At 42.7% G+C, this 15,952-nt stretch overlaps 1 protein-coding gene across 1 annotated transcript in view; it reads left to right on the top strand.

Annotated features, from left to right (window-relative positions):
* bcas3 (BCAS3 microtubule associated cell migration factor) overlaps nt 1–15,952 on the top strand; it is a 294,717-nt gene that overhangs the window by 103,555 nt on the left and 175,210 nt on the right. The window contains exons 20-22 of the mRNA XM_041046203.1: nt 133–233; nt 5,220–5,416; nt 5,789–5,886. Coding sequence (XP_040902137.1) covers nt 133–233; nt 5,220–5,416; nt 5,789–5,886 — 396 coding nt within the window. The remainder of the gene's footprint in view (nt 1–132; nt 234–5,219; nt 5,417–5,788; nt 5,887–15,952) is intronic.

A 15,952-nucleotide genomic window follows, 5' to 3' on the forward strand; every position in this document is an offset into this window, starting at 1 on the left:
CTGCCTATGGCTTCATGATGATATTGGAAACCAGCTCAAAATATTGGCGGTTGTCAGCTTCCAGATATCAATATTTGTAACCATTTGTGAATGTGTATGTGTTTGCGTATGTGTGTGTGTGTGTTCTCTCAGCGATGCCCCCAGGAAGCCCAGGCCCAATCACGCGTCATGAGTCATCAGACAGCTTGGCGTCAGACCACAGTGGCCAGGAGGATGAGGAGTGGCTCTCTCAGGTAAGACCTCTACCTTAACCAACATTACAGAGACATTACATTAGTCTGCCCCAAGCAAACGGGGGTATTGACATTACCTGTTTCTTTGGAAACTTCCATCCTTCCATCTGATCAAGTGAATTTTCCATGACGTATACCTTTAGCAATAAGTTCTAAGTACACGTGCCCACAGTTTTTTAAGGGACTCCACAGGTAGGTTGTTCCAAAAGTCTTGGAGAACTTGTTATAGTTCCTCTGTGGATTCTTCCTGGTTGTTCTTGTTTCTGAAGAATGTTCTTTATTACACAGACTGTATGTTTGAGCTTGTCGTGCTACAGAATGATTTTAGAACCAGTCAGATGCCACCCTGATGGAATTGCATGATTTATAAGAATCTAAGTCCCAAAAACTTTTGTAGAGTACTGAATGTGTTATAGAAAAGGTTAAGTCTGCTGTGAAAACTCTTCGGTGAAACATCACCCATCACCCAGTTGCCCTCAGCTCTACAAAGCTTTTTAGCCTCTTAAGCTTCTTTATAGTTTGACTGTTCCGGCCCATGACTCCTTTCTCATTAAGGTTGTTTCTTCCTAGCACCAAAAGGGGTAAAGTTTGAGACTTGCTGATGAACATTGTGAGCACTTAGCAACTAACAAACCAGATATTTTCTTCAGAAGCGAGTGGAGACCAAAACAGAACTAAAAGAGTGAATATTTGATTTATTCGGCCGATGGAAACATGACTGCAAATGAATGCTCCAAGTTCCAACACTGAGAATTCGAAAGGACGTGTCCTTGACATAACATTGTCCAAAAGTTCTCCAAAAGTGTGGATACTCGATCTGTCATCCGTAGTATTCAAACGCCATCCTAAATTGTGCTGATATTATCATAGTATTTGGTCAACACATGTTAGAAAAATCCAGTAACACAACCTTTCAGCTTGGTTTAACCCTCATAGTACTCATCTCTGATGCTGGCAGGTAACCTACTACATTTTCACCATCAATAATTCCACTGCATGCATAATTGATTGGTCAAAATGCACCCCACTTAGCTTTGCAGAGGCTGTGGTTCATATCTGCCATGATAGTTTGCCAGGAGCAAAACTATCCGTTGCACTAACCTGGATTTTTGGTGAATTCCTGACAGAACAGTGGTAGTGATGCATTTGCCATTTGGGTGTTTTAACAGCAGCAGAAAGGCAGTCAAAAAAGAATATGTGCTCAGGTATATAGAAGTACAGTTAAAAATATAAGAAAAAGTATATTCTCTGGCTAGATCAAACCTGGGCTTCTAGATCAGTTATACATTGTAGTTTGTTCCAGCCCCTCCACCATAAGCTTGATGGGTTGAGAAAAGCCAAATACATATAGGCTCAGTTGAGTTAGAGGCCAAGTACTGCCTCGCGGATTGCATTATATCATATCATATCAGTGGCCTTCATTACATTATCAGCAGGCATTTTGGCATTGGGTTGGGATTTAGGATTGATCGTCCATCTCCTAATGAAATGTGAGGTTTGTGACCCTCCATGTCACTGCAGCGCCGTGCCATTTGCTGCCTATCAACGTTACCTGCTCTTCAGCTAGCTGCCAGGGGACAACAAAACCTCATGTTCTGCAGAGTCCACCTCAGGTCTCCACAGCTCATCTGTCCTCATCTGTCCATTTTGATATGATGGAAAGGATGTGATGTAGATCATAGCAGCTGACGGATGGTCAAATTGTTTTAGATTCCAGAATAAATGTGTTCAAGGTGATTGTGTACGATTATATTCATTATTACTCATTATTTGTCCCTAATTAAAGATTATTGTTTATTCATTGCCACTGTGCTGCTACGCTTCCCTGTTGCAAGTGATTGCAGGTATTGGACACAGTAAAGGAGAGCAGACAGTAACAAGTTGGGCATACTGAGATATTTGAAACAGGATATTGACTATGCTAACAACATTATCGTTGATATCTGTATAACAGATGTTTGTGCATAACAGAAATAACAATATTCTGATATGTTGTGTTCTGTGTCTCAGGATGGCCAGACATCAGTTTAACAACGCATCAACATCAGGTTGTAACTGTGAATCTGTTGTTATAAACTTTACAGCTTTAATTCATTTTGGGACAACTGCCTTTCTAGTGGTAGAATCTAAGGAGGGCTGGGTGACAGTCACACACACAGTTACTGGCCAGGAGTGCAGAAGTGTGACAGTAGTAGCATTTGAACTTTGCTCTTAACGTGTACAACCAAGTTTGAGGAGACAGTGTCTGAAAGTGCTCTTGACATGGACAGAGATATGGTAGGCAGTGGGGTCCAACCAGGACAAAGGTAAAAAGGCAGCTTTTTCACCCTAAACACTCTAGCCAGTAGATGTGGTCAGACAGCCCATTGTACAACCTAATTAATTTGAGGCATACTTAGGACTTTATACTCACTGTACCTGTCTGATAAACCCACTGTGGATGCAAGTACATATTTATCTCATTTGGTAAAGCCTGCTGCAGGTGCACATCATTATAAAAACAGATTTCCCAAAGAAGGACTACGTCATTACAGGGGGAAATGTGCTTACCGCTGCCTTGATGTTGACCAGTTGGATGTTTTTGGAGGCAGCAAACGGCTGTTTTGCCCATCATTTTGCACAGGCTAGCTCAGTAACCAGTGCCGAGAGGGTAACATAATATAGACTGTAAGAGCAAATCTGAGGCAACATGTCACCGGCTCTTTTTGACGAGACGGGAAGGGGAGAGGGATTGGGGGTTGACACTGGACTGTAACATCTGGACCTTCCATCCCGCAGCAGAGAGCACCCTGGCAGCTGTTCAGCTCTGCGGCTGGGCGTGACATTGATGGTGTTAACTGGCAAAACACACACACACACACACACACACACGCACACACATATACACACAAAGTGACAATCCTTCTCCTTCCTTCTGTGGCCTAATTTGCACAGCTGTGACAGACCACATACAGTGGCTTCAGAAAGTATTTAGACTCCATTTACTTTTTGAATGTTGTAGCTTTAGTTGTAAATGGATGAAATTGCAATTTTTGCCCATTAATTTACATTCAGTAACCCAAAATGACCAAGTGAAATATGCTTTTTAAAACAATTACAAATCTCTCATTTTCAAAAGTATTCAGATCCTCAGTTCAGTGCTTTGTAGAAACCTTTGGTTGTCTTTCACACCTTGATTTGTGCAGTTTATCCCATTATTCCTGGCAGATCCTCTGAAGCTCCATCACACTGTGTGGGAAGCGTCTGTGATCTAACCCTAACCCTTTTATTCAGTGGCTTCCATCTAGCCACTCTACCGTAAAGGCCTGATTGATGGAGGGCTGCTTAGAAGGTTGTTCCGGTAGGTTCTCCCATGTTATCCAATTTAAATTAAGTCTAAGCGCAATAAAGTGTGCAAAAATTGAAGGGGTCTGAATGGTTTCTGAAGCTGCTGTATATCTAAACCTGTATATGCATATGTATTTTACATATATATGTGTATAAACAGACACACAGGAGAGTGTGAGCTCTCACTGTTGTCTGAGATGTTGGCACCTGGCAGCCAGAGTGGAGTGAGACTGTGAGCTGAGAGCTGAGCTGAGGTGAGAGACCAACGTGTACAGAGTAAAGATAATGAAATGTGAACAGTGAGACATCAAGAGACGTGTTAAGTGCTGCAGGGAGTTGAAAAGTCAGAGTTAGCGTGGGAGAGCAGTGAAAAGTAGGGAGTCCAAGGCAGGAGATGGTTAGTCAGTAAATTCAGGGCAAAGAGGAGATGGAGAACAGAGGAGGCAGTAATAGTCCAGTGTTTATGAGTCACCCACTCCTTAGCCCTCTCCTATTCTACTTTCAGCCAACATTAGTGCCACTCAGCTCAAGCGCCCAAGGACCGCCTGCCATGCCAGCACTATCCCGTTTTCCCAGTAGGCCTCACCTCATCCTCACTGCCATACTGTTGCTAGTGTCACACTTCTATTAACCCCACGGGAAGGCTTCCCATCATTCCGCCACTACTCCCAGCACACACAAGACCTTGACAAGATCTGACAACATCGCCAGACTTTGAATGGTGCAGGAGCAGGGCAGGCTTTTAGTTTGGATGTCATGTAACTGAGTTCATCTGAGTGCTGTATGTGGTGTTTGAGTATTGGCACAAAGATTAACACCAAACTTAACTCTTAACTCCTCAGACTGCCACGACTATTTCCTTGGCCAAATGCTGATGAATTATTAGAGGAACTTGAGCATCAAGTGTTTTTCGTTTTCACAACTCTTGCATGTGAAACATTGGGCTTTCTGGTTGGTCAGCTGGACATTCACAGTCTCCAGAAAATGAATCCTAATAATGGGCTATCCACTGACTTTTGATCCTGTGAGCTTTTTGTTTTTCAGTGAAGTGTCTCAACAGCCATTGGATGAATGTCATCAGATCTGTTAGAGCTATTCATGCAGCTCAGATGATGAATCCTGATGACTTTGTTGATCCCTTTAGTTTTCCTCCATGGCCACCATGAGCTTAACATTGTTAAGTACTTTTAAGTGAAATACCTCAACAACTCTGGAATGGACTCCCATCGAATTTGGTTCATTCATTACATTCATGGTCCCCTCAGGATGAATTGTACTGATCACTTAACTTTTCATTTAGCTCTGTAAAAATGGTAGATTATATGTTTCTTTAAAATGTACTAATTATAATTTGGCCAATATGTAAAACTAGCGGCACAACCATCAGCCTCAACTGTACTTTGTATAATGCTAAATGTTAACATTCTAAGATGCTAAGACTATTAGCAAGGTAAACATAACCTGCTAAACATCAGCATGTAAACAGTGTCATGGTGTGGCTGTTAGTCTGCTGATATTAGCATTTAGCTCTCTGTCTCTAAGCCTTACAGCTAGCTTAGCTTTAAACTCTTAGTTCTCTTCATCAAGGGTTTCAACAATTTTGGCCAGTTATGTTTGATTTTTGTCTTTCCTCACTAACCTATATCTTTGTGTTCTCAGGTAGAGATTGTAACCCATACAGGGCCCCACCGGCGCCTGTGGATGGGCCCCCAGTTCCAGTTTAAGACCATTCACCCTTCAGGCCAGACCACAGTCATCTCCTCCTCATCGTCAGTGCTTCAGTCCCAGGGCCCCACTGATGTTCCACAACCCCTCTTGGACTTTGACACAGACGACCTGGACCTACACAGTCTCAGGTACTTTAAAACTATCAAAAGTAACGAACCCAGGAGTGAAGGTTGGGGCTTAGATGTAGAAATACATGCAGTGTTATCACCATAAATCACTTTTCTTTTTTTGACAGATTTGGAGGTGGTTACTCTAATTTCCCGGGAATTATCCTAACAAGACTTTGCTTAAGAAAAATATTCTCATAATCATAGATTTCACCACAATTATCCCTCTAGTGTAGGCAGCCTTACACTTAATCACTAAAACAACAACCCAAATCCTGGTTCCTGGGACCACATCCAGTCAAACAGCCGTTTGAGCCCCTAAGATGTTACTCGTGTATTTCTTTGTATTATTATTGTGTTTTGTAGTAACGTAAATGTACTGTGTGTGTGCAGAATCCAGCCTGTACGTTCAGAGCCAGTCAGCATGCCCGGTTCTTCAGGGCTGGTGGCCGATCGTCGAGGACAGTCCAACATCATGGACGCAGGAACAGGTAGGAAACTTCAGTGTTTGACTCCGCTCTATCTGAATACCTCCTCCTCTGCTCTGTGATACAAGCTTGGTTCTTTTACTTCAACCATCCCTATCTGTTTCATTCTGATGTCGTTCATTCTAAACCAACCACTTTACTGAAATCTCTCATTGTCTAATGTTGTCGGTTAAATCGTGTTGTGTTTTATTCTGGTGCATCCCATCAGTCACATCAGTTGAGACTGTCAGAATCGGTTGTGGCGCTGTATGTGTGGTCGATGTTTGAGTCAGGTTAGGCAGACCTACATTCACACTCAACACTGTGAATTCTCACAAAAAGACGAAATAGATGTTCAAATACCAGAAAAATGACGTTGTAGAAGCCGGTGGCAGTCTTTTTTTTTTTTTTTTTCCCTATATGACATTTACACTTCCTGTAGTGACCTCTCTCAGCCAGTGGGAACTAACTGCTGCTCAGCTGTTGTTACCTTATCATTGACTCTATTGCCATTGCTATCCTAGCACATAACCCACTGTCCCTTTATATATTCTCATGCATCAGCACATAGCAGACACATACTTGTGCTCATTTGCAGATGGTTTATTGGTTTATTTCACTCGTAGTGAAGCAGTCAGTGGCAGCCTGCTGCAGGGAAATGATCTGAATGCTAAAGAGATTTTCTTTGCTGTTGTCTAACATCAGCACAATCCTGTACGAGTGGATTATAAACAGTCAGTCACTTACACCAGACAGTGCGTCTTTGCCAAGTCCTCACCATGCAGTTTTGTGGATGTTGCGTTGCATCCCCATTGTTTTGATTCCTATAGTTATGTGCCCTCATTGTACAACAGAAGATTCTGAATAGGCCTGAAAGGTCTATGATCAGTTGGACAGGATTGATTTGGTTTCAGGTGATTTTGATCGTATGTCTCCTTTAACATGGTTATGATGTTAGACTAATCCAATCACACACAGATGAGTGGATTTCCTGCCTTAAAATATGTCTTTTACTCTCAAATTGTAATGCTCTTCCATGGGCCCTGTGAATGTGTGTGTGTGTGTGTGTGTGTGTATTCATACTGTCCCTGATGCGGGTGAGGGAATCATCACTTATTGCGTGACCTTCTATCCTGCTGCCTTTTGTTTGATAAAAGAGATAAAGGAGTGACTGTGGCGTCTGTGGCATTATCTGCTGTGTCTTGTGACAGACGTCACTCATCTGATCTGCCCTCACGCTGACAGATAGCCGCTCCCCAAACTTTCTCGCTCGGGTGTCCGGAAATATTTTCAGCTCGTGTCGCAGAGGAGGTGTGCCTCAAATAGTTTTACGTGTCTGATAGTGTCTTTCTTCTTCTTCTTCTTCTCCACCTTTCTCTGCTTTTCAACACATACCAAGAAGTGCTTTGCACCACACACAAGTGTACACAGATGAATGTAGATATGGTGTGACCTGTGTTTATTTACCTCATTTTCTTTTCTTTTCCACTGGACACATCTCGGTCATTCATCCACGAATGTACGTATCTATTGCGGAAGTAATGCAACTGTCTTCCAATGATGACTTAATGACTACATTTGAACTGAAATCTGAAAATTCGTTTTAAACTAAATGTGAAAACAGGAGGCCAATCAGTAATAGTGAAATAATTTGTTATTTCTGATGCGTCCCAGACTCCATATATGTGGGAGACACTGGTTTCATTCCTTTTTTTTTATCCATGTAATGTTAAATGTAGCAGGTACATGTAAATTGTTTCTGTAGACATTTACATGTATTCTCTATAAATGAAATCTTTGGAACACATTGACGGTTTTTTTTTTGAACAAAGTTCATCAGTTGTGTAATTTGTTGCTCTTGCCAGCTTCATTTGAAAACACATTTGCAGCCTTGTGTGGGCTCTAAAAGCCTTGGTGGTTGAACCCTGGTGTGTGCAGAAGCTGTTTTGTTGTCAAGTCTCTGCTGCATTATAAAGGAAACAGAACAGATGTGTTTATACCAGTGGGAAAACATGTTTACCTTTTTGCTTTCACCTTCACCTGTTAAACGACAGCTCCCCTTGTGTCTAAGCCTTTGACCTTCGCTTTGTCCCTCCTGCGCCTCCATCCGTCTTCCTCTGTCTGCCAACTATCATATCCGTGGTTCTTCTGTCTCCAGTCAGTGTCCTCTGTGTTTTCAGTTTCTTCACTAACTGGTTCAGAACAGAGGGAGACAGAAGGACAGAGCCTGGCCGAGGGATGGAGGTGATGCTTATCAGTGTGTGTGTGTGTGTGTGTGTGTGTGTGTGCGCGCCTAAGGAGGGTTCAGTGTTGTGTCCTGCCGCTGCCATGGCGCCGCCTCTTATCACACACATCACCTTTGTCTCACCCTCAGAGGAACAAGCCTGTGTGTGGCAGAACTTCCCAATATGAGTTTTAAAGGCCGACGGGAAAACGCTTTGGATCAAAAGGTGCACGTGACTAACGTGTTTACATCTGATCCGTCTCACAGTAAGATGAAGGACTCGCGTGCATTTCCAGTTGTGTTAATAAGAATATGGGGAAATCAGATAAGTGACAACTGAGGTGTTGAATTGAGGCTGACACATGATGCAGCCCTTCAGATTTCACTGATAGCAGATTTAGAAGGTTAATAGCAGCAACATTTTTGGGCTCGAAGCCAGCACATTTTTCTTTGCCAGTGTTTTGTTTCTTCCAGAACGTTCCATGTTAAGTGATTCCTCTGTTATATTACATGTAGATAATTTCACATAGGAATGAATTCAGACACACATCACAGACCTAGTTTTAGGCACAAGCCAATGTAGCTTTGACTCATTTTACAATATGTAATCATCTTGAATAATATCCATAATAATACTAGTGAAAACTGACAATATCTGACTTTTAGTAATAACCACTGCTTTTTTGTTTTGTCTCTCATCATTTGTCACTACATCAGTACCATATATCAGACTGATTGTACATTTTTCTCACATGGAAAATAGTCTTAGTGAAAAATGTCTGAAAACCATATATGCCTATGTGAATTTCTTAATATATATATAATATATGATATATATATATATATAACATAATATTTTTTTTTTCAGACGTCATATATCTACAGACAGATGTGCCTGTTTGTAACTTAATTTCATGTGAAATGCTGCTTCTATAAATCTCTGTTTCACTTACAAAAAATATGTAAGTGAAAATGAAAGTGATGTTTTCCTACATGAACTGTTTAAAAAAACCACACATGGCTAATTCATGTTGGTTAATTGCATATGAAGGGGTGAATATCATGTCCAAGAAACAAGCGAAATGTGTTTTTTTATGTGATAAATACACATCTGATTGTTTGTGTACAGACCTCCATATGTACCGTACTGTACGTACAGTGTACATGTTACGACATAAGAGCCTTTGGCCGACTTTCTGTGAGAGCAGCAGTGTCTCCCTGTGAGTCCTCAGGCCTCAGTGAAGCCATAAAGCTGCAGCTCTCCCTACACTGACTCACTTACAGTCAGTCAGTCTCCCCAGTGTCTGCTCCCATCTTATCTCTGCCCATACACTCTGCTTATCTCTGCCCTCCCTGAGGTGATGGGACGCCGTCTGCAAGGGACACGCAGACACACACACACACACACACACACACACACAGGCATACTGTGTGTTGTACAGTGCTTACACTCGTGCTTTCTTGACTCAGCATAGTTGTCTCTGTGAGGAGCCCAACGCCAACTCTACTGTCTCACTTTCCGCCATCTACAATATAATGGAATCAATATGAAGCTGTTATCAATTCCTCCTACCTGTCTTGCTGTTGGGTTTGTGTGTATGTATGTGTGTGTGTGTGTGTGTGTCTTTGTGTGTAGAGGCAGCTTCAATCCCAGCTAGACTACACAGTGGTATTTTGTGGCTCAGGAGGTCATATCAAGAAAGAAAGAAAAGGAGACGGACCTGAAACAGAGATAACACCGCAAGACTGAAAAGAAAGAGTATTTAATCTTACCTGTGTGTATGTGTGCGCTCTGATAAATCTCCCTCCCTCCGCACTGCTGTAGTTGTGTTTTGACTCTGCAAAGAAAGCCACCCTGCTCCAAAACAGGAAATAACAACCACTCTAGTGTCAGCCAGTTTGTTGTTGTCATCCTCAGCGTGTGTGTACGTATGTCGCTGTCTTTGTTGCCACATCTTTGCCTTGCTGTTTGTCTCCCATCTGCATGTGCGTGTGTGTGTGTGTGTGTGTGTGTGTGTGTGTGATTTATCTGTGGCGGTGAATCAGTGATAGCGGGTTAGCTGGCGGCAGAGCAGAGCAGAGCAGAGCAGGACGAAAGGGAGCTGGCTTATCACAACACTGAAGACACTTTAGAGAGCTTCTGGACTTTAGCAGTGGTGTCTGTGTGTGTGTGTGTGTGTGTGTGTGTGTGTGTGTGTGTTTTGGAGTTAGACCGATAAGCCGGTCAACATCTAGGGCCAATATGAGCATCTAAAATTTTCAGATTGTCAGGGAAGCAGTGTTTGACAGCTGTAGGTGATCACTGATCTAATTCCAGAGGCTTTAATCAGAAAGTGTCAGTACTGAGAAAGTGAAAGAAGCATTAGGTAAACCCTGGCCGGAGTGTTTTTCTCCAGCTGAACCTGTGGGCGTACAGACATGTTTGTCTACTGGATGTTTGCCCTTGTGACTTCAGTCTAGCGCGTCAGTCTATAAACAGCATCCTATAAAGCAGGGAGTTAATCAGTGTGGGATCAGCAGCTATCAGCCATTAGCCACATCCACCTCCCATTATCACAGCTCAGTTACCTCCCCTGTCAGTGTGTGTGTGTGTGTGTGCGCGCTAGTGTTGTCAGCTTCAAATAAAAATCAAATGTCTTAGTGGTGTTATTCCATAACAAACCCCCAGGACTGCTTCACTGCTCCTCCTCGTAGATTCACAGAGGCTCTCGAACTATACCGATGGGACTAACTGCATTCTTGCGTAACACGTTCCCTCACTTCGTGTTTTGAGGATGGTGGTGGTGGAGTACACTGTCTAACACGATGCTCCAAAATCTCCCATAAGTGTAGGGATGTCCCACTCGAGAGTTTTTGGCCTTGATCCCAGTGCAAGACCAATTGGTACTCTCCATATGCTGTTGGTGCCTTTGTATTGTAGTGCCCATGTGGAAAAGTTCACGGATGTAAACAACACTCAAGGTGGAGTATGAGAACTCCCTGGGTTTATAGCAAGGATGTAGCCCCAAAGCTAACAGGTCAGTGTCAGTGGGCTGCAGAAATGTTCCTTTACAGTAACGTGACCAGGGTTTCACCATCTGTTGTTAATAAAAGCAGCAAAAGCTCCTTCCATTCTCAGATTTATTCCTGTCCGCCCGAACCACCTGAAAGCCGTCGATGGTAGAGATAACAACACTTTGGATCAGCTTGAGACATCTCTGGTTCAGTTCAGGCTGAGATCTGGTAACTCTGTCAGCCATTAGGATATGTTGTTGTCTTTGTGGCTGCTCCCATTAGGGGTCACTGCAGTGGATCATCACCCCCCCCCCCCCCCACCCCCCCGCCTCACATTGTCTTTATTCTTGTGATTCAAATTAGCGCTGAAACAATTAGGTGATTAAGTGATGAAATCAACAGGAAATAATGAACAGAAAATAAATTACCAATAACTAATTTATTGTATGTGTTTCACCAAGCAAAAATACCCAGAATTCTCTGCTTCCAGGTCCTCAAATGATTACTTGCTGCTTTTCTCCCTTTTATGTCATTGTAAAGGAAATGAAATGAACATCAATCTTTCGCTATCAGTTACTCAATAATTAAAATAATCAACTAGAATGTTCAGACTGTTTGACCCAGAGCCATATGTTAGTCCAGGGTTAAAACCTGGATTTCGATTTTAAGGTTGGGAATAAATAAAGAGTGGTTAGCAAATTAATGCAGTCAATAAAAGCTTCTTAATATATCTTTTATGACCCTTTCTCAAAGCTCACTGTGGTGTGTAATGTGTTTTCCAGGCAGCCGTTTCCATGTAAGGATTCCTGTGTGAGGTATGGGATGAGATAACTTTGACATGAAACTGGAAAAAAAAAAAAATAAAAAAAAAAAAAATAATAATAATAATAATAATAACCTGAGACATGATTTGGTCCTGTGGACAATGACTTTTTAAAGTGCACATAAATGGCAGTCAATGACCTAAAACATGCAGGAGCATTCCACTGTTTGGGACCGTTCGTTATGTGAATGTGTGTATGCATGCGTGCACCTGTTAGCATCACCCACACAGTGTCCCCTTGTTCCAGTGACCCACCACCCCTTTGCCATCATCAGCACCACCCTGAGGCGAGAAGGGGCTTTCCCTCGTGTTATTGTTCTCGCAGAGAACAGGAGGAGAAAGAAAGAGAAGGCTATGAATGACTGAATCAAAAGATGAGGATAGAGGGTTTGCACTTCCCCCGAAACACACACACACACACACACACACACACACTTAGCCTACCATCTTTCCCTCCCTCTTCTCTCCTCCCCTTCATACCTGAGCAGCCATTTAAAAGACGAAGGCACCTGTGCTGTGGTATTCTGTCTCTCTTTCTTTTTCTAATACACACATACCACAGTAACCTATACCCCACAATTACCTCCCTGCCTCATAAAGGGCCCTTGTATTTTTGTGCTGTAGCGGCCACACTGACAACAGCGATTGTGCGGGCCAGAAAGATGCCCGGCCATCCGATCTCTTCCTTAAAGACAAATACCCTCATTTCCCGTGACCCCCTCTCTCCCCACCCTTCCATTCCTCCTCTCCTGATGTTATTTTCATCAATAGGCACCTTTGTCACCTTGCTGCCACTGTGCCCCTCCACCCATCCTGTCCGTTGCCTCAGGGTGCGTTCGGTGACCCTTCGGCTGGTGACAGGACGTAACGGCAGATCTCTGCAGTCATTGTTGCTCCTTTCTTTTTTTTTTTGTTTTTGTCATCACCACCAATCAGGCAAAGGGAACCGCTTAGCTGTTATCAGGAAGAAAAAGCGGGAGAAAAGTGATCTGCTGGCAAATCTGATTGAAAAAGGAAGCAAACGAAGGACGAGTAACACGAGTGACACTGTTAAATACGGTTTGCCTGCTGGCCCTGGAATTCTTGGAATATATTCAGGTGGTCTGAGATGTATATTCCAGACAGAGATCAATTTCTCTATGGGAGTCAGAGAGGAGCAGAGATGCTATAGCCAAAAAAATAAACTCAATGGATCAGGGAATTTATTGGATTAAGTGGAAGTCTCTGTAAAGTGAAGAGAATAAATGAGTGGAGTTATTCACCTGAAGTCACAGTGCCATTAACATGTGAACCACACATCAGATCCAAAATGTTTTTAGGCAGCATTTTACAGTGGTGCATGGACAGTGATTCCCTCGACCCTCCTAAAAATGATGTTTCTGTACAACTAACCTGCAACAACAAATGTGCTTTGTAGGGAAAGTGTGTCCCAGTTTCGAGCTTCATTCATTTTAAGAAATACATGGTCTCTGAACAGAAACAAGCCGGTGGTTATGTTTAATACAATGCCTATATGCTGTTGTGGTTTAATTGTGAAGAAATGTAGGAGACAGGGAAGATAAAAGTTGAACTGAGCCATCCAAATTTTAATATGTGGACCAAAGCAAAAATATGTCAGCACATTTTTTTCCTATTCATGTAAAACATTAAAAAATAGTGGCACTATAAGAGTAAGCTTTCAGTGTTATGTATCTAATGGTTGTTTCAGAATGATAAGTGAATCATGAGCATGACAGAACTCAGTTGTAAAGATATTGTTTTTAATATAGCAGTTAGAGTAGAATTGGTACAATAAACCTGTGCAGATAAAAACGAATAAACCAGCAAGAAACCAACAGCCCCCCCCCCCCCCCCCCCCCCCTAACATACAGAGACACATAAGGACACACCAAGCTATGCACAAACTTTCCCCAGTGCCATATTGAGTGAACCAGCGCAGTGCCTCTTCAACATGTGCCTGTCAGCAGGGGCTGATTGCTTGGCCTGCATTAATCCAGTTTACAGCTTTATTGAAAGCATCAAACCCTGGCACGGGCACACTGTAAATTGTCCGGGCGACGCTGCGCTGCTCTCGTACTATAGTTCCACCTTTTTCTTTACGTCAGCATGTTGACTGAGTGATGTTTGAGGCTTTATCGAGAAATGCTTGTCCAAAAGACACCACAGTCAACACTGCCCTTCCCTGGATGCTCGGCGACAGACCCCCGAAGTTTGAAGTCGATCGGATGAGTCCAGAAAATGAAAATACAGACAGTACAGACGTTTCAATAACAGACGCAGGTAGCAAACCCACACTTATTCTTTTATTATTAGAGTGTGTCTACATAGGCTTTCAGTGTTTCTATCACCAGATCATTGAAGTTTTACTGAGCTTTCACATTGAGAATCACTGACTAGTGCTATAAATGTTTTTGTTTTTGTTCTATAAAATGTCAGAAAATGGCAAAGCCTGCACACAACAGTGTTTGTTGATTTATCATTACTGTTCTGTCAGTCACATTAATTGACACATTAATTGTTCCGTCACTAGTAGAAAGCGTGGTCAGAAAGAGGAGGAGGGAAGCCTCGCGTGTCAGACTCATCTTAACCACTTCTTCCTCGTCTTTCCTTTCCGTGTCTTTTTTTCCCCATTTTCGACTTTTAAGACTTCAGGAAGTGTGTTAGCTTGCATGTGTGAGTGTGTTTCTGCCTGTGTGTGTGTTAGTGTGCGTGTGTGTCTGTGTGTGTGTGTGTGAGGCTTTGGGGACTACAGGGCGGGAATGGTTTAGCCACATGTAGGGATTTATGGCGGGTGTGCGTGTGACTGCGAGAGATCAGGGTGTGACATGGATTGATATGAGTGAGTGCTGATCAAGTTTTTGTGCTGCTGGTACCCCCCCCCCACCCCCCTCTCTCTCTCTCTCTCTCTCTCTCTCTCTGTGTGTCTCTCTGTCTTTCTGTCTCTCTCTCCCTTTATGTGCATCTGTGTGTTTTTGCGTTGGCACATATAATCTGTGAGAGATGGAATGTCCTCCAGCATTAGTGTTATACTGCAAGTGCATGTGTGCCTGTGCATCCATGTGACTGTGTGTATTCATCTGTTTGTGTGTGTGTGTGTGTGTGTGTGTGTGTTTGTGCAGTGCCAGAGGGCCATGAAGACTGAGCAGCTGCTCTTTATAGTGACTGAACGGACACCAATGTGTCGGGCATCTGTCACGCGTTCACCCTACTGCCTACCCACTGTGGTGTACGTGTGTGTGTGTGTGTGTGTGTGTGAGAGAGAGAGAGAGAGAGAGAGAAGCTGTGTTGGTGTGTGTAATCATGTCATTCTGTTTCCCAGTGATTTCATAATGATGTATAGCAATTATAATATAATAGAGGAATATAGATTTATCTATTTTTTATTGTGACTGAGCTGACGGGAACACATGATGTTTATGTATGTGGATTTTGCGTGTGTGTGTGTGTGTGTGTGTGTGTCTACCAGCTGCCGAAGCAGAGGATCATGTTGATGTTTTTCGTGTTCGCACACGCAGACGTACACGCGCTTGCATGTTACAGAGCAGCGGTTTGTCCCGGTGTCAGGGGGTGAGGAGGGGTTGCTGTTGGTGCCACCCTTTCATTCCCATGACCTCAATCTGTGGCGGGCGCCCTGCCAGGTCAGCCATCCATCCATCCCTCTGTCTGCTAGGACCGCCACGACTTCCAAGATGTGAAGGGGAAGTAATAGAACAGCTGTACATACAGCTCACCAAATATGGAGAATGAAGCTTCCAATTATAAATGAATATTAACGGGGTTTAAATAGATCTCTGTCAGTTTTTCCAGTCAATATCATTTAACATTCTGGATCATCTCGTTCTCGTCCTAAAAACTCAAATAACTGATTTGGTGTTTATTATATTAAACATAAAATAAGTCTTAATTATTAATAATTCTTAATAACGTTTGGCATTCATTCACCATTACCTTACATGGAAATATGCTTATTTAATTCATTCTTCAGTCATTTAGCATCCAAAAAAGTTTGGCAATTGAGCTTTTCTCCATATAAACATGTGTTTTGTGTT

Source organism: Toxotes jaculatrix, chromosome 9 (assembly GCF_017976425.1).
Source record: "Toxotes jaculatrix isolate fToxJac2 chromosome 9, fToxJac2.pri, whole genome shotgun sequence".
In the NCBI taxonomy this organism is placed as follows: Eukaryota; Metazoa; Chordata; class Actinopteri; family Toxotidae; genus Toxotes; species Toxotes jaculatrix.